The following is a 20,243-nucleotide window of genomic DNA, read 5'->3' on the forward strand; positions in this document are numbered from 1 at the left end:
AATTTTTCCTATTTCTAATATTGCATCTATAGTATCTCCTCTGGACAGAGTTGAGAAGCTATGCTCAAGTAAGTTTGAACACACAGCTCAACATCACTAGTAGACTAATTTCAATCCAACTTTCTCATCCCTGCTTACGTTTCAGTTCCTGAAAGCTGAATTGCCCGATGCCCCTAAATAAAGGGAGATTATGTTGACCCTTTGCTATTCCTTCATATGATGTGTACAATCACACTTTTATGTTTATTTGCATAATGATTTGGTTGGTGACTATAGAAGTCATGGCGCAGAGACCAACGCTATCTGGCTTGTTGCTGTATTCCTATTACTCACCTAGCACAATGCCTTGTACATAATGCAGAGACCAACAATATCTGGCTTACTGCTGTATTCCTAATACTCACCTAGTGCAATGCCTGGCACATAATAGGTACAAAATAAATACTGGGAGACTGGATCAATAAATGAATAGTCTAAGTCCCGTATTTCAACCTCAGGAAAAGGAAAGGCCAAGACTAATGAGCTTTCTCCCATAGGACACTAGCTAGTGCTAGCTTAAACTGGAAATGCAACTAGTAGAAAATATTTTAACTACTCTCAGTAAGAAGACTTTCATAACTCTAAGAATCTAACTGCCTATACAAGATGGGATTATCCAACTTCTACTTAAACACTTTCAGAGATGACCAACTCACTGCTTTACAAGATGGCCCCTTCTGGTTTCAGGCAAGTCTAATTCAAGAGTGTTCCATATATCAAGTTGATTACTATGCAGCGAGTTAGGTAAAAGCAGCCGATCTCTAGTTTGCAGTTTCAATCCATCTTCAGTAGTTCTGACATGAAAAGGCAAGGCTTTGTTTGGAAAAAAAAAAAAATCTTAAAAGGAAATTTTAAACTGAAGATGCAAAGAGTATCTATGCAGATGTTGAAGGAAAAGGCCTGGAGAAAAAAATATATTAAACTTGTACACGGAAAGAACAATCAGCTTCATAGAGTTGAGTGTGAACAAAAAGAAGACCCATCCCCCTTGAGGCAGCCAGGCTGGAGGAGGAGACACACTAACATGGATAGGGCAGACGCAAACATTACCTACCGTCAAGTATTCACCCCTGAAATGGAGAGGTCCACTGTATAGTTCAGTTGGTACTGATAGAAAACATAGATACAAAAGATACCCACATATGCAAAGGTTGGAAAAGTAAGAGTCTACTATACCTCCAAATACACAAGGCTGCTAGAAATAAGGTTGAACTATAATGTCCCCTTTATTTCTTGAGACTTGCAAATTAAAAGTTCTATGTCCTGAATGATCAACCGTCCAATGCCTAAGTCATAATAATTCAATGTGACAAAATATCAGACGACCTATCTTTATCCTATGCATATAGACTCAATGAGGCCCAACTTCCAGTTGACAGAGGCGACTTCCACTTTTTGGAACTAGTATTACTGGGCTTCAGGTCACAAAAACAGAACATAGAGAGAAGATACATACCAGAATCTTTTCAGTGTTGAGGGAAAGCAAGGAGTCACAGGGTGGTGATCCCTTGGGTTCGCAGTCTGAGTCATGGAAGTTCAAAAAGGATGACTCTGAAAGGCAAGCATTCTTGGTTATTCTCTACACCTTAATTTATGCTCTTAGGTGCTTAATTATGAATCAGAAACTATGAATCCACAAAACCAAAATAAGAATAGGTGTGAACAACACTAAAAGTGGCAACCAGCTGGGCACGGTGCCTCACACCTGTAATCCCAGCAAAAACTAGCCAGGCATGGTGGCAGGCGCCTGTAGTCTCAGCTACTTGGGAGGCTAAGGCAGGAGAATCGCTTGAACCCGGGAGACAGAGGTCGCAGTGAGCCGAGACCGCACCATTGCACTCTAGCCTGGACAACAAGAGCAAAACTCTGACTCAAAAAAAAAAAAAAAAAAAAAAAGATACACACTATGAGTCCAGTATGCAACATATATAAACAACTCTTACAACCCAACTAAGACAACACAATTTACAGGCAAAGGACCTGTATGGGCCATTGAGCACATGAAAAGCTGCTGAACATCATTACTAATTACGAATTAGGGAAATGTAAATCAAACCACAATAAGGTACCTCTTCACACACACACTGGGATGGCTATAACCAAACAGCAGAAAATAACAAGTGATAGCAAGAATGTAGAAAACTTGGAACCCTTGTGCATTGCTGGTGGGAATGTAAAATGGTACACCGGTTATGGAAAACAGTTCCTTAAAAAGTGAATCAGAATTTCCATATGATGCAGCAATTCTTCTCCTAGGTATATACCCCAAAATTGAAAAGGGACTCAAACAAGTGTTGTGTATTCATGTTCATAGTAGCCCTAATCACAGTAGCCAAAAGGTAGAAACGGTCCAAGTGTCCATCAACAGATGAATGAATAAACAAATCGTGGTATATACAGAGTAGAATACTATTCAACCATCAAAAAATGAACTACTGATACACACTGCAAAGTGGAAGAACTTCCAAAATATTATGCTAAATGGAAGAAGCCAGACACAAAGGGTCACTTATCATATGACTCCATCTATATGAAATGTCCAGAATAGGTGAATCCATAGAGACAGAATGCAGATTGGTGATTGCTGGGGTCAGGGGAAAGAGGGAATGGGAGAAACTGCTTAATGGATAAGGGGTTTTACTTTGGTGTGTTGAAAACAACTTTAGATGGTTGCACGTGGTGAATGCCACTGAATTGTTTGCTCTAAAATGGTTAATTTTATATTAAAACATCTCACCTTGATAGATTATTGCAAAAAAAGATATGTTCTAATTCAGCAGTCATTAAAGAACATTAAATTATGTTCAAGGAACCATCTGAGGGAGAGAATAAATTATAATATCAAAATCAGTCTGTGTCCTCAAAGAACGTATAATTCAGCTAAATTCTCACATGTTGTACATCTTAACAATAAGAAGCAAGACATGATATGGCAAAGAAGCCCTGGGGTGGTGAATAATTACTGAAGCTGCAATGTTAAATTTCACAAGGTATAAGCAGGGTTTAAAAGAATGGATGGAGGCTGGGCGCGGTGACTCACGCCTGTAATTCCAGCACGGGAGGCTGAGGCAGGCCGATCCCTTGAGCTCAGGAGCTTGAGACCAACCTGGGCAACATGGCAAAACACCATCTCTACAAAAGAAAAAATTAGCTGGGTGTAGTAGTACATGCCTGTAGTCCCAGCTACCCAGAGGCTAAGGTGGGAGGATCACCTGAGTCCAGGAGGTCGAAGCTGTAGTGAACCATGATCATGCCACTGCACTCCAATCTGGATGACAGAGTAAGACTCTGTCAAGAAAGAAAGGAAAGAAAGGAAGAAAGGAAGAAAGGAAGAAAGGAAGAAAGAAAGAAAGAAAAGAAAAGAAAAGAAAAGAAAAAAGAAAAGAAAAGAAAAGAAAGGAAAAGAAAAGTAAAGAAAAGAAAAGAAAAGAAAAGAAAAGAAAAGAAAGGAACAGAAAAGTAAAGAAAAGAAAAGAGAATGGATGGATTTAGACTGGGGCAGAGAAAGGGAAGGGGTATTCTGGATAGGATGACGAGTGTTACACACGAAGGTGCAAAGGCAAGGAAATGCAAAGGGCAGCGAGGAGACTCCTACTTCTACTCCCTGGCTAGAGCAGGGAGTTTGTGTTGGAAAAGAAAAAGTATGAGTTTGGAAGGTGAGGGGTCAGACTGCAGAAAGTCTGATCTGAACCCCAGGGAAAGGTTTTAGTCCCACAAGAATGAAGGTAGTAATGGTTCCTGGCAGACGGTTGGAGAATAATGACTCGAAAGATATTTTGGAAACTTACACATTTATAACCTTTTTCTCCTGCCTTTTCTAAGCTAAGAAAACTTAGCTTACTTACTATATGTCAGGCACTGTGCTAAGCAATGTGTATACATGGCCTTATTCTAACAATCCCTCTCTTTTGTGGAATCCATTTCAGTTTCAATAAATATACACCTACATAATTTTAAAAGGCTGCACAGCATTCCATAATATGGAACTTAACCATACTTTTATCATTGGATACTTAGGATGTCCCTACTTTTTTCTCAATATGAACAGTATTTCAGTAAGTATTCTTGACCTATAATTTTGAAAATGTACCCACTTACAATAGATTCCAACAAATAAAATTGTCAAGTCAAAGGGTGTACACAATTTTAATATTTTTCATATATATTGCCCCATTTCCTTCCTAGCATATAATAACAATTTCATTCCCACTAGCAGTTTGAGAAGGTCCATTTCCCTCCAGAGTACTGACATTCTTTTTGTCTTTCCCAATCTGAACATAGCACTAATAAAGTTAAACTTTTGGTTTATTGGCCATTTGTATCTCCTCTTTTGTAAATCGCTTATATCCTTTGCTCATTTTTAAGTCATCTAAACCTATCCATGCATAAGGTATTGAAAAAAATTCCTAATTATCTATTTTCCAAATGGTTAGCCAGTTGTCCCAGCACCACTTGTTAAATTATCAATTTGAATGCCACCTTTATAATACATTACAGACATTAGGATCTGTTTCTATACTTTCTTTTAAAGGAAATCTTTAAGAGTATTTAAATCCAGCTATAGTAACCAAAACAGCATGGTACTGGCATAAAAACAGACACACAGACTAACAGAACAAAATAGAGAACCCAGAAACAAATCCACACGCCTACAGTGAACTCATTTTTGACAAAGGTGCCAAGAATACACACTGGGGAAGGCAGTCTCTTCAATAAATGGTGCTGAGAAAACTGAATATCCATATGCAAAAGAATGAAACTAGACTCCTATCTCTCACCATATACAAAATGAAATCCAAATGGATTAAAGACTTAAATCCAAGACCTCAAACTATGAGACTACTACAAGAAAACATTGGGGAAGCTCTCCATGATATTCGTCTGGGCAAAGATCTCTTGAGCAACACCCACAAACACAGGCAACCAAAGCAAACAGGGACAAATGGGATCACATCAAGTTAAAAAAAGCTTCTCCACAGCAAAAGATACAAGCAACAAAGTGAAGAGACAACCCACAGAATGAGAGAAAATATTTGCAAACTACCCCTCTGACAAGCAATTAATAACCAGAATATATAAGGAGCACAAACAACTCTATAGGAAAAAATTTAATAATCCAAAGAAAAAATGGGGAAAGATTTGAATAGACATTTCTCAAAAGAAGACATACAAAAGGCAAACAGGCATATGAAAAAGTGCTCAACATCACTGATCATCAAAAAATGCAAATCAAAATGACAATGAGATATCATCTCACCCCAGTTAAAATGGTGTATATTGCAAAAGACAGGCAATAACAAATGCTGGTGAGGATATGGAGAAAGGGGAACCCTTGCACACTGCAGTGAGAATGTAAATTAGCAGAACCACAATAGAGAATAGTTTGGAGTTTCCCCAAAAAACTAAAAATTGAGCTACCATATGATCCAGCAATCCCGCTGCTGGGTATATACCCAAAAAACAGGAAATCAGTATATGGAAGAGATATCTGCAATCCTATATTTGCTGCAGCACTGTTTACAATAGCTAAGATTTGTTAGCAACCTAAGTGTTTATCAACAGATGAATGGATAAAGAAAATGTGGAGTACTATTCAGCCATAAAAAACAATGAGATCAGCCTGTAATCCCAGCACTTTGGGAGGCCGAGGTGGGTGGATCACCTGAGGTCAGGAGTTCAAGACCAGCCTGGCCAACAAGGTGAAACCCCGTCCTTACTAAAAATACAAAAATTAGCTGGGCCTGGTGGCAGGCACCCGTAATCCCAGCTACTCAGGAGGCTGAGACAGGAGAATCGCTCGAACCCAGGAGGCAGGGGTTGCAGTGAGCCAAAATCACACCATTGCATGCCAGCCTAAGCGACAAGAACAAGACTCCGTCTAAAAAACAAAAAACAATGAGATCCAGTCATTTGCAACAACATAGATGGAACTGGAGATCACTATGTTAAGTGGAATACCCCAAGCACAGAAAGACAAACTGCATGTTCTCACTTATTTGTAGGATCTAAAAATCAAATCAATTGAACTCATGGACATAGAGAGTGGAAGGATAGTTATCAGAGGCTGGGAAGTAGAGTAGGGGAATGGCGGGGAGGTGGAGATGGTTACAAAAAACCCCAGAAAGAATGAATAAGACCTCCTATTTGATAGCACAAAAGGATGACTATAGTCAATAACAACTTAATTGTATATTTTAAAATAACTTAAAGAATGTATTTGGATTGCAACTCAAAAGATAAATGCTTGAGGGGATGCACACCCCCCTAATTCTTCATGATATGCTTACTTCACATTACATGCTGGTATCAAAACATCTCATGTATTCCATAAATACATACAACTAATATTCATGTACCCATAAATTTTTTTTGAATAAGTTAAAAAACATTTTTTTAAGATTTAAGTGCAACTTCAGCAACAGCTCTAACAAATGTCCAATCTCTGCATGGATATTTACGTTTTTAAAAATTACAGTAGTATTTCACGTTCATGTTCATTGTAGAAAATATGAAATATACAGAAATTGCAGAACATAAGTAAAAATCATTTAGAATGGCATCATTCATTGAGAACCACTGAAAATTTTGGTATACGTAATAAAAAGTGGTAATTCTGAAATCAGACAGTCTGGATTTGAATTCCTGCTCTCTGCTACTACTTCCTGGCTCTCAGCCATTGTAATCTTCCAGTTTCATTTGCAAAATACGGTCAATAATAGTATCAACTTCTCAGGGTGGTTGTAATATTTAAATAAGGAAATATATGAAAAGCATATGGTACAGTTTCTGACACACAGAAAGAGCTCAAAAAAAATGTTACCTACCACTATCGTCATTAGGATAATGTGAGAATGGAATGAGATACATTGCTTAGTAACCTGTCCTCTTAACTTAGTAATATAATGTAAATGTTTTCCCATTTGATTAAATTTTATTTTCCTTTTTTTGAGACAGGGTCTCACTCTGACACCCAGGCTAGAGTGCAATGGCACAATCTCGGCTAACTGCAGCATTGACTTCAGCATCCCTAGTAGCTGGGAACACAGGCGTGCACCACCACACCTGGCTAATTTTTCATTTTTATTTTTTGTGAAGACAGGGTCCCACTGTGTTGCCCAGAATGGTCTCGGACACTTGGGCTCAAGCAATCCTCTCGCCTCAACTTCCCAAAGAATACTGGGATTACAGTCATGAATCACTGCACCTGACTTAAATTTTCTCCTAATTACTTAAACTTACGATTATATATCACTTTTCATTTAATATTTTTAAAATAAATTTTTAGTTCTCTATAAGAAACTTTTGTTTCTACACTTTCTAATCCCTTATAATGATCTGTTTGCTTTGATTTCAGTATCACATTGTTTCAATTATTGTAGCCTCACAATAAATGTTTTTTGGTTTTTATTATTTTTAATTGATACAAAATAATTGTACATATGGGGTAGAGGGTGATATCTTGATACACAATACATACATTTTAATATAAAGCAAAGCTATTATCAATTTTATTCCAAAACTTTCTTGGCTATTTATATAAACATTATTCCTTCAGATAAACTTCAGTTTTTTAAGTTCCAAAACAAAAAATCTCTCTATGATTTGTGTTAGGATGGCATTAAAATTGTAGATTAATAGGAGAATAAATACTTCTTTATAAAATTTTATCTTTTAAAATATTTTATTAAACTACATGACACTTCATACATTTTATATAGGATTTACATGTGATTTTTTTTAATTGGGTTGATAACCATTGATTCAATACATATTTGTTGAGCATCTACTATGTTCCTATCACTGTGTTAGCCTCTACTGAGCAAAACCAGAAATGACCCTTCTTCTACATAGAGATTATAGTTCCCTGTGGGAAAACTGATAGCAATCAAAGTACACAAAGAAACGTAAACCAACAACAGTGTGAAAGCTACATATGACAGCACAGTAGGAAGACGTGGCCTGGTCAGCTTCCCGCGGATGTGAATAATATCAGCTAACACATAGTTACCTTGTACAGGCAACCTTCAAATCCCCATTTCAAAGATGAGGAAAATGAACCCGAGGAACTTACAGTAATCTTCCTGCGACTACCCTCTAGCAAAGCAGTGGAGGCCTCCCTGAACCGAGGCAGTCTGGTTCTGGAGTCTGTGCTCTTAGCCATGAATAAGTGGAAGGCGACCTGAAGGAAATTAAGAATTTCACCATAGGAGGCTACGGCACTGGGAGAGCAGTCAGGCAGAAATACCAGCACGTGGTAAATCCTTTGTCTAACTGCCTAGTGCTGAATATTTTATCTGCCCACATTATTGAACTCTTTACAGCCCTATTAATGTCTCCATTTATTCAGTTGATAACTGTATTATCTGTATGTAATTTTATCAAGGTCTTTTAAAATATTTATATTCATTTAGCATCTTATTATACTAGATGAAACTTCCAAAAAGTGCTCAATAACGCCAGTGATTAACAGGCACCCCTGCTTATTCCTGACATTAATACTTCATTTAATAACTAAGATTTCATCAACGTTTGATAAAACTTTTTCATCTAACATTTCTCCACATCCAGTGGAAAGTTGCTCTGTGGTGGCTATGAGTTGAGACTGATATACTTCACTGTATTAAAAGAACTATTCTTTTTTTTTTTTTTTTAACAGAAACTTTAAATCAGGAGAGCTTGCTGACCTTTATCAAGCACCTTTTGAGATTTATTTAGATGTTTCTATGATTTTTCTCTTTTGGCTTATGAACCAATTAATTTTTTCAAGTTGAACCATCTGTGTACTTCTAAAACAAACTCTGATTGAGGTAGATTATTCTTTTAATTGCTTGCTGGTTTCAATTTACTAATATTTTACTTAAAATTTTTATAACTATGTATGCATCTTCTAAGGTCTGCAATAGAGAAATAGTTGCTACAGTTATAACTATAGTTGTTTGCAACAGGAGGTTAAATTTGTTCTTCAATCTTAAAATATATACTCACAATGGCTTTAATTACTATCATACATGATTATATTAAAGAATAACTACATAATATAATAAATAATTACAGCTCAACCAGCTGTACGTAAATTGTATAAATTTCCTTGGATAGGAAAAGCATTAGTTTTCTTCCTTGCTTACGTTGTACAAGTAAAATTAGTGCTGATTACTACAGAAACCATGTGAAAATGCATCACAGAATTCTATCTTGTTCTTCTACATCATCTCCGGACATTTCTTCATTGCGTCAGAGTTTAACTCCTTAGCAGAGATTTCTGCACAGTTGTCTCTTCATTCTCACGGCCTCTAGAGCTCCGCACATGCCTCTCGTTCACAAATGACGCTTGCACCTGCTCCCTCTTTCTGTGGTCACCTCATCAGACTTATCTATTTTATTCTTCTTTTTTGTTTTATTTAATCACTTAAGAATTTGTTCTCCTGCGGGGGGAAGGGGCTTTTTAAAATTGTGGTTAAAACACACACACACACACACACACATATCAGATAAAAGCAACCACGTTAGCCATTTTTAGGTGGTATGGTTCAGTAGTACTAGGTATATGTGCACTGATGTGAAACAGACCTCCAGAACTTCTTAAACATCCTTTTTTAAAAAAACAACTCTAGGGTCTATTTCTCAATTCCACTGCTGCTCTATTTCTAATTCACTTATACCAGCTTTGCTGTATTCAGGCCTTCTAATTTCCCTTATTACCTCTTCTCGCAGCTCAAGTTCAGTATCTAGTTCATTTATTCCCTTTCTTCTTAGTATTAAACTAAGAAGGCAGGGTGGGTTTAAGCAGGAGGTGACATCACTAACAGGTGTCTGAGGAGAGAAGGGGCAAGGGGAGCAGGGCGCAGGTGGGAGGCCATGGCCAGTAAAAATGAGCAAAGTCTGAACGGCGGCAGCAGCCATCAAGTTGAAACAGAGGGTCACAGTCTAAAGGATACAGCAAGTAAAAAGCACAAGGCCTTGAGAAAGAGTTAGGCACAGAAAGAGGGAAAAGACACAGGTTTCCAGTTTGTGCAATGAGGGAAGAAGTGGTGCCATCAACGGAAACAGGGAGTTTAAGAGGAAGAGAGGTTTTAGAGGGAAATCAAGAGCTAACTTTGGGTTTGAGTCAAGTGATTATGCTGGAGGCTGTCTAGCATGTAGTTAAGAAAGTCCAGAGAAAGGTAAATGCTACAGATATGGATGTGATGATTGGATAATCATTAACTTACAGTGGATGATAAGCTGAGACTGTAAGTACAATCTCTAAGAAAGCGTAGGAAGCTTACGTTTAATAAGAGAAGAGTTAGGCCGGGTGCAGAGGCTCAAGCCTGTAATCCCAGCACTTTGGGCGGCCGAGACGGGCGGATCACGAGCTCAGGAGATCGAGACCATCCTGGCTAACACGGTGAAACTCCGTCTCTACTAAAAAATACAAAAAACTAGCTGGGCGAGGTGGCGGGCGCCTGTAGTCCCAGCTACTCGGGAGGCTGAGGCAGGAGAATGGCGTAAACCCGGGAGGCGGAGCTTGCAGTGAGCTGAGATCCGGCCACTGCACTCCAGCCTGGGTGACAGAGCGAGACTCTGTCTCAAAAAAATAAATAAGAGAAGAGCTGACCCTGGTGAAGATGAACATTTAAGAGATAGTGGGAGAATCAACTTAGCAATTTATCTTTTGTTAAAAGAACTATCCATTTCTTTGAAAGGTTCTACATCTGGGCCATAAAGCTGGACATAGTTATTGTAATGATTTTCATATTTATTTACTTGCTTATTCCTCAAGCCAAACACTTGTTTCTTCTCACTTTTCTTGATTAGGCTTGCTAGATAACTGTCTAATCTTAAGCTGTATTTTCAAAGAACTAGGTCTTATAATTAATTCTAGTATTTCCCTGACTTCAAATGTAATTAATTAGTTTGAAGGCAATGTAACAGTGGTTCAGGGCAGGGCTATGGAGTCAGACTAACCCAGATCGGATGCTTCCCTGGCTGTTTGACTTACAGCAAGTCCTTTAGTACGTCTTAGCCTCAGCTCCTTCATCTGTAAAACAGAAATAACCACCCCCAGGTACCTTCACAGGGCTACTGTAAAGAATAAAGGTATAAAGCCCTGTGCATAGAAAAGGATTGTTAAATGTTAGTATATGCTTATAGGCTAAAATCGTAGAGTTTTTCTGTTAAATTTTTCTATCTACTTTCTTTAAGCTTATCTTGGCCTTCACAGTACTTCCCAGCTTCCAAATGCCTCCACAAACCTTATTTCTTTTGATTCTCCATCTTCCAAGGTAGGTACAGGGCACACTATGCCCACTGTACACATGGGGAAATAAACTCAAGGTTAATGAACATGTTGAAAGTCACAAAACAAAGACATAGCACAGCCAGGTCTTGCCACAGCAATGAAGAACACGGTACATTTGTCACAACTCTTTCTGCCAATGCTGGGTCCTAGTAAGAACAATTTAGGTATAGCAGTGTCTTGAAACTTCTTTCCTCTCCTCCTAAACCTCACACACAACTGACCTTAAGAAGAGCAGTTTTGGCACAGTGACGAGGACAAAAGCTAACCATAGAAGGTCCAAGAGAGAGTGGAGTGGTGGAGGCAGTCCATATGAACATCTCCTTTGAGGAATTCTGCTGTAAAAGGAGGTAGATGGATGGGGCAGCAGCTGGAGGGATGTGTGGTCATCTTGGTTGCTTGTCTTTTCAGGATGGTAGTTATTAAGACCATCTATATGCTGATGGAAGACAAGAGGAAATGACAGCCAGTGAACAGAGAGCTGAACTAGGCAGAGGCGCCGGCCACTCAGCCACCACAACAGCACAGAAAGCAAAATCGACCAGTCCATCTGCCAGCAGGCCAGCAGCTGGGGTGGTGGGGAGCAAGGAAGTTGTTTTCTCACTGCTTCTTTCTTAGTCAAATAAGATGACAGTCATCACCTCCAAGGCAGGAGAGAAGGTGGCACTGGCAGTAGCATGTATTTCTCACACATCCATGTGTGTGAGAAAACTGACTGAAAGCTTATAAGCAGCAAACCCATGGCCAATTTAGAAGGAAATCAATAGCTGCTGGGTAGCACTTATCACTCAACCACCTAGTTATAACAGACTGTACACTGAGCTACTTGAATACAAGGATGACTGGGCTTTTCCCTTGGATAGGCTACAACTTATTTATCGACAATCCTAATCCCAGGTACAGGGTAAACCTGGGAAGAGAAGGCAGAATTCTTGTGGCTGGAAGAACTACCTGAAGGCCAGGTGGCTATGTGGTATCAACTTGTAGTGTCTTTTGCTTTTATCAATTTTTGCACATATAAGACAACCACAGGTGGCCAGGCATGGTGGCTCACGCCTGTAATCCCAGCACTTTGGGAGGCCGAGGCAGGCAGATCACGAGGTCAGGAGATCGGGACCATTCTGGCTAACACGGTGAAACCCCGTCTCTACTAAAAATACAAAAAAATTAGCCAGGCGTGGTGGCAGGCGCCTGTAGCCCCAGCTACTTGGGAGGCTGAGGCAGGCGAATGGTGTGGACCCAGGAGGCAGAGCTTGCAGTGAACGGAGATCGCGCCACTGCACTCCAGCCTGGGCGACAGAGCAAGACTCCATCTCAAAAAAAAAAAAAAAAAACATACAACCACAGTTGACATCATATACTACATTGCTCAATGGCCCCGAAATATGGTCCCAAGGGGTAAATTCCTTTTAGAGTGTAATAACAGACAAAATGCTCTGAAGAATTTATATGCTTCATTTAATGAAATGAAATATTCATCAGTACCTGAGATGTGTTATCGTAAAGCAAACTGAAAATAGAGACTGCCTGCTGAGTATTAAATTATAAAGTAAACATATAATTAATCCATTGGAACCAAGGATCCACAAAAGCCATCTTAAAGAGACAGAAGTTTTGTTTTGTTTTGTTTTTTAATAAAGCTTGAATGTAATCGAATCAAAGGTATCTTAACCCACATACAAATATTAACACATGTAAAGAATCAAAAGAAAAGGAATTCACTGCACAGGATGGAAAAAAAGGCACAGTAGCAAATTACACGAGCAGAACAGAAGAAGGATGCCTTAACCAACAAACCGGGTGGCCAGGCCTTCCCTACAAAGGGCAGTTACTTAGCGTAAGTTTATACACTAGACTGAAGATGCATCAGATGCTCAAAGTGACACATACTTTTAAGAGCTAAAAGCTTTCTCATAAGCCCACACATACTGGCAGACAACATCAACTCCACAGGGAATGCTGAAGCAGAGCCAGGCACTGACATGAAAAGATTAGTGACAAGGGAATACAGAGTCACTGAGAACATCGCAAACACCAGCAGGGAAAAGGTGCAAGAGAAGACAACTGGTCCTCTCTTGTAGAGGTGGTCCTGACATGCACCAACTGATTCCTAAGTGAAAGTCTATGGAAAGAATGCCAGCACATGTGCAGTGTAAGTCCACTGCATGGTGCTGGACCCTAAATCAGATATAAAGAAAGGCGAAACAGTTCCCAAATGAAACCAGGGTTAGCATGGAATGAGACTATCGGCAATCTTAAAAACAGACAGCTATTGATTTCGGTTCTTTCTGATTACATAAGTTGTTCAGCTTATGAAAATATATTGAGTTATCTACACTTAGGACATATGTACTTTCCTGTATATATGTTGTATTTCGATAAAAAAGTAAAACCAAAACATAAGAAAAGGAAAATGTCAGAAAGCATTCACCCAAAGTTAAAAGTATTAAAATTCTGCTACTTTGATAAATCGTGTATTTATTCTATCTGCAAGATAAGATGAGCCCAAATAAAATGACCTCTTTAAAACAACCCATTGTGAAAGGGAGAAGTTTTAAAAGTTAGTCATGTATTTATCGAGTGCAAGGAAGCTAAGCTGTCTGTACATTGAGTGGTGCACATTGAAGGGCCTTGACTTTCCTACAGTCATGCTCCAAGTAGGTTCTAAAACCCAAGCCACGTAACCTCTGCCTCCACCCAGAGATTAGAAAATAATAATTAACCCTTATCACCTGAAGCTGAACAGGTTTAGCAATGTGTAGATCTTTTAAAAGGTAGATGTAAGTCTTAATGACAACAGATATATGTGAAAAAGTGAATGATAGGCTGCCATCATCATAGGGCTTAAGCTATAAAATGCTACTTCTAAACCAGAGGATTTTCTGAAAGATGCCGTTCAGTGAGTAAAAGGGAAACACCCTCTGGCAATGGCACAGGGGCCAGGATGTGGCAAGATCACAATCTCTTCATCACTCTGTGCCTCAGTCTCTGAGCACAGCGACGTTGCCCTGGCAAATTTACTCAGGTACGCCTTGAAAAACAAGACATGAAGAGGTCTGCCATGAAACTATGTACGATGACAAACACAGAAAATCAGAGCCAGGAGACGAAAGGATTGACCAAATACACTCACAATAATGGTTACCACAGTTGCTATGACTGAGCACAAAATGTGGTTCTCAACTTCCTCATAGAGCAAAAAAGGAAATAGCTCTCATATCGTAAGTTTCCTTCTGTTGATTCTCTCCCATCTCTAGGCATAGCAATGATCTATGTGCCGTGAGCGAAAAGACTGACTTCACGTATTTAAATGGCCAATTCCTTAATTAAGAAAGCTACCACATACACCGACAATCTCAGTGTTACCAATTTTGTCAAAAACACAGAGCTAGGTTCACAGCTACTTCCTTATTTTTCTGGCAGCTCATAATTCCCAAATTGGACAGACAGACTCTAAATGCCTTTTCCCATAAAGAACTGCGGAAAAAATAGAACAAACACAATTCTGGGTTCATTAATTTCAACAAACTAAAGAAAATTAAGACATCAAGTACAGGGCTGCATCACTCAAGAGCAGTGAAAAAAAGCTGAAGGCATTGGAAAAAAGATTCTCACAAACTCACTGTTCTTGTTACTACTACATTTTCAAGACAAAAGGAGAAAAAAAGTATTTTTAAAACAACTTATAGAAATGCATATGCTTGAACCATAAAATATACCTTATACTGTCTGTAAAGAGTATAAAGATATAATTTAATACATGATGCATACTACATTTGAAAGAGATATAGTTTAGCTTTGGTAAGAAGAGCAGAGGGGCCAGGTGTGGTGGCTCACGCCTGTAATCCCAGCCTTTTAGGAGGCCAAGGTGGGCGGATCACGAGGTCAGGAGTTCCAGACCAGCCTGGCCAACATGGTGAAACTCCGTCTCTACTAAAAATACAAAAAATTAGTTGGGCTTGGTGGCAGGCGCCTGTAATTCCAGCTACTTGGGAGGCTGAGGCAGGAGAATCACTTGAACCCGGGAGGCGGAGGTTGCAGTGAGCTGAGATCACACCACTGCACTCCAGCCTGGGTGACAGGGCAAGACTCCATCTCAAAAAAAAAAAAGAAGAGCAGAGAACCTGAATTTTTAAATCAATGAACAAGTTACAATTTCACAAGACCTTAATTCACTAGATCTATAAAATTAGAGTGGCAAATTAAGATATTTCTAAGATCACTCCAAATCTCACTCTATCCAAGTCTCAGCTCAAATGTCTCCTTACCAGAAGCCATCCCAGGCCACCTCTTAAAGTAGCACCTGCACACTGCTCTTTATCCTGTCACACTGCTTTATTTTCAAGGCATGTATTACCAGGCCCTACTATATAGAGTCACGGGCCACATAATGATTTGGCCAATGATGGACCACATATCTATGAGAATGGTCCCATAAGACAGTAATACCATATTTTTACTGTACATTTTCTATATTTAGATATACAAACACTTGTCACTACGTTACAACTGCCTATAGTATTCAGTACAGTAATATGCTACAGGTCTGTAGCCTGGGAGCAACAGGCTATACCATACAACCAAGGTGTGTAATGGGCTATTCCATCTAGGTCTGTGTAAACACTCTTTGATGTTTGCACCATGATGAAATCGCCTAACGACACATTTCTCAAAACATATTCTGTTGTTAAATGTTATGTAACTGTACTTATTTCTTCCCTCATCAAGACACAGGATCCACACTAGGAACTCAGTCAGCTGTGCTGCATCACCAGGGTCCAGAATACTAAGTAGCATCTAGTAGGTATACAAATACTTTTTCAATGAAAGAACAAACCCATTCTAGTCATGCAGTTCAAAATACTAGGTTCGGTGAAGCATCCTTGTATTTGTAGTCAAATACAAAATTCTAACAGTGATTTAAGAATGTAACTTTCAACAAAGCTTGAAGGTATAGGACTTTATCATTAATATTAGTAAGAAATTACACTAATATGCAACAATTACTGAAGATAACACACAAATGGCCAGGTCAGGTTCAAATCCTGGCTCCACTCTTCACTGTGTAACCTTAACTTCTCTGTCTCAGTTTGTAAAATGGGAATTAAAAACAGCATTGGCCAGGCATGGTGGCTCACGCCTGTAATCCCAACACTTTGGGAGGCTGAGGTGGAAGGACTGCTTGAGTCCAGGAGTTTGACCAACCTAGGCACAACATAGCCAGACGCTGTCTCTACAGAAAAAAAAAAAAATAGCTGGGCATGGTGGTACACATCTGTAGTCCTAGCTACTTGGGAAGCTGAGGCAGGTGGATGGCTTCAAACCAGCAATTCGAGGCTGTGAGCTATGATAGCACCACTGAACTACCTCCGGGGAAACAGAGCAAGACCCTGTCTCTAAAAAAATAGAAAAAAACAACAGCACCTACTTCACTATCAAAAGGATTAAAAAAGATTGCAGAGTGTTTATGATGATATAACTAAAAAAGTGAGGAAAGAATTGGAAAAATACTTCTGTTCATTATTTCCTTCTACAGTTACAAATTAAAGATAGGGCTTTGGCAACAGGAATTTTACTTTTATTTTTAAAATATGTACAATACAGTGTTCCTTTTTTAAAAATATTATTTTCTCTACAAGTAAACAGAGAAGACAAATTTGTGGTTATATATGCTTTTCAAGTAAAAAGGTAAAAATAAATAAAATCAAAAATCAAAAAGGTAACGGTAAAAATGTGGAGTAGAAAATGTTAAAAGGGGGAACGGGAAACATGCAAAGCTCAGGCTGAGACATATGGCACCAGAGGGGCATCCATGCCTGTAACCTCTGCAGTGGATCTGGGTAGGACTCAGCCCACTGAACAATTAGGCTGTTCCCTGGGACCTGGATTCCATGTGATGGTGGTGTGTATAGCTGGGCCAGCCATTGCCAGTCTGTTGTTTTTGGACTGGTGGGCTCCCACCAGCCATTGTCCTTGTATGTACAATCACTGGCAGTTCTGTCTCAAGGGAATAAACATACTGCTTGTAAGGAGCTATGCAGATTTAAATTTAGACCCAAGCAGGCATCAGCTCAGCCATTTGAACCTGAAAGCTGTGGGAAAGATTCTGAAAAGTGGTTGTGCTGCTGTGCTTGTCCTCAGTATATGTGCTGGATTGATATGAACAGGTTTGTGGCTGGACAGGCAAGCAAGAGACGATGGCATGATCAATGCTTAGTAAAGCCAAGTCTGTATGATTCTGAAGAACTGACTAGTTCTGGATCCTGACATTTGTCTAGACCCTCATGTTGCTCAAATGAGTTTCCAGATACAGAGCATCAGCTGCCCCTCAGGCTATGGCATGGTTAGTTGTAAATCCTGAATTCATCCCCACATCCTAGGACAGAGAAGAAATGAAGCAGGTTTCATAGGGTCCAGCTTCTACACAGTTGTCCAGGGCGAAGAGGGAGAAATGAGAAGTATTTCAGTAGCCCCTACAACAACAGAGATGGCTTTTGTCACATACTGCAGCCAGGAAAGCTGAGGGAAACAGCTGGAGCTCCAAGTAGTTGATTCTGGAAATGACTTCTTGGGTGACCACAGCGGCAGCTGCCCGCGTTTAGCACCTGTTGGCAGCTACTCACACAGCCAGAGGAGGTGATCTGAAAGACTCAGGTCGTTCATTTGCAACAGTACATTTTAAATTCCAAGCTAGAAAAAATAAGTACTACATGGGAGAGAGAAAAAGAAGGTAGAAACATCTAAATAAATTATGTGTAAAGCTTCATGATACAATGTTCATCCTCCAGGGAAAAATCATAATACAAGTCAGAGCTGGCTTGAACAAGGGTTCTTAAATACTGGTGGTTAGCCTGACACCAAAGAATCAAATGAGGCACTGACATCAATAATACCAATAGATTTCATAGTATTAATCAATATATACCTTCTACTGTCTAAACGCTGGGGCTCCTTTAGCCAGTAAGCACCACATGACCAAGGGAGAAACGGAAATTTACCCAACATGCACCATATGCAAGTAAATACTACAGATGTGGTTTGCCTACCTACAACAACTTAGTGAAGACAAAGGTTTTGTCTGGAGCCCGACTACATGGGTTCCTCCTTTGGCAGCTGTGGGATCTCAAGAAGATGACAATTTCACTATGTTTCAGTTTGTTCATCTGAGAAAATGAGCCACCATCTAATGAGGTGGTTACTGTTTTTCTGACAGACTAATATACTAGGCTCATAGACCTAAAGCACTTAGAACAGCACCTGGCATACAGCAAGCACTCAATATATGTCGGCTACTTCTCATTTCCCTCACAGCACCCTCGTGAGGAAAATAAAACCCCACAATTAGGTGAACAGTGCTTTCCACTTACAGAGGAGGCATTTTACAAAGACAGGTAATTCACTAGCTCAGAGATACAGAAAGTGACAGAGGCAAGTAAACGCCATTCGTTTTCCACTGTGCAAGGCTAGCCGTGTTATGCTGTTACCAGCTACCGCCTACTGTAAAATAAAAAAAGTCACATACCTCTCAGTGAGTGACACTTCCTCAAGGAAGTCAGATTGTGCTAAAAGGAAATCAGATTGTGCTAATCTTGATGTCTCATCTCAACTAAAAAAAAAAAAAAAGGTATTGTTTTCCCAGGTACACAATGCTAAAGAAAACCGCTGCCAAGTCTTAAAAGCAACCATCTCCTAGTGAGTTTGGTAGACCCAGGCCTTTCCCAAAGCAAACTATAAGGGAACTCACATAGAGAATGGGGAAAGAGAAAGGGAGGGGATTGATGGGTAAAAAGACCCACGACAAAACTTCAAAACAAAAAAAAATGTACACATGTATTTCGTTCCAGAGGCATCTGCTATTATTTATTAAACTGAAGCTAATAGCGCCCATTCTCAATGAATGAGCTGGCGTAGCTCCAATACACACACGGCACTGACACCCAGGCTCAAGGCCTGCAGGGGCCTTCTTTCACTCTGGGAGATACCTGACAGATCGCAGGTTAATCTTAAACAACTGGAAGCAAGATGTCAACGAGCAGATAAGAAGGGCTTGCTCTTTTTTTCCATTCCAGGGATCGAATTTTTAGGAACTGTTTTATACGAGACATTAACCCAGGAGATCAGGAAACCTGATTTCCAGGCCTAAGATGGGCCAGGCGTCTCCCTCCTGGGGCGGGCTCCGCAAGACGCCGGGCTGGGTGCTCATCCGTCCGCCCCTCCCTCGCCCCCTTGGTATCCTCGGGAGGCCGGCGGCGGGAACAGGGCTGTCCCGGGCCACCTGCCGTCTCCCCTGCCACTCTTCCAACAGTCGCTTCAGACTCAGGAGAGGCCGCCCTGGCCCCGGGAGCATGCCGTCAGCTCTTTTCTCGACTCGCCGCCCTGACCAGAGGCGGTTGCAGGAGGGCAAGCGGCGGCGTGGGTGGCAGCGGCGGGAAGCAGCCCGACAGGACCCCTGGCGGAGCCGGCTCCCGCGGATCGCGCGCCGCAGCCGGAGGCGTGAGGCCCGGGCGGCCCGTACCCCGGCCCCGGACCCCAGCCCCGCCGCCCCGTGGCCCCGGCCGACTTAGACGCCCGCCGCCGCCCACTCACCGCCGCACTCGGCAGAGTACTGGTCCCCCCAGTCCCCGGACTGCGGGCTGCAGCCGCCGCCGCCCGCCGGGGCCTCCTGCTGCTGCCGGTGCTGCAGCTCCTGCTTCAGCAGGGAGAGCGGCGAGTAGTGCTCGGTGGCCAGGGCTCCCGGCCGCGGCACGGCGGACAGGACCCCCAGCAGCAGCAGCAGCAGGACACGCCGGGCGGCGCCCGCGGCGGCCACAGCGCCGCCCCAGAAGCAGCAGCAGCAGCAGCAGCCGGCAGGTGCCATCTTCCCTCAAGGCGCATGTGCGACAGCCCTTGCCCGGCTCTCAGGCCTCCCCGCCTCTAACCCACGGCGGGC

The 20,243-nt window shown here is 40.9% G+C and overlaps 1 protein-coding gene across 9 annotated transcripts in view; it reads right to left on the reverse strand.

Moving 5' to 3' along the window:
* TTC13 (tetratricopeptide repeat domain 13) overlaps positions 1-20,220 on the reverse strand; it is a 75,070-nt gene extending 54,850 nt beyond the window's left edge. For 8 of the 9 annotated variants that reach the window (XM_031659277.1, XM_031659263.1, XM_031659257.1 and 5 more), the window contains exons 1-2: positions 19,901-20,219; positions 1,496-1,590 (exon numbers count right to left, since the gene is read on the reverse strand). In XM_031659277.1, coding sequence (XP_031515137.1) covers positions 1,496-1,590; positions 19,901-20,171 — 366 coding nt within the window. In that variant the 5' untranslated portion in view covers positions 20,172-20,219. Of the gene's footprint in view, positions 1-1,495; positions 1,591-19,900 lie in introns of all 9 variants that reach the window. The other variant, XM_031659252.1, reaches the window with a different exon arrangement.
* Between the last annotated feature and the right edge of the window lie 23 nt (positions 20,221-20,243).

The sequence above is a fragment of the Papio anubis genome, chromosome 1, assembly GCF_008728515.1.
Source record: "Papio anubis isolate 15944 chromosome 1, Panubis1.0, whole genome shotgun sequence".
In the NCBI taxonomy this organism is placed as follows: domain Eukaryota; kingdom Metazoa; phylum Chordata; class Mammalia; order Primates; family Cercopithecidae; genus Papio; species Papio anubis.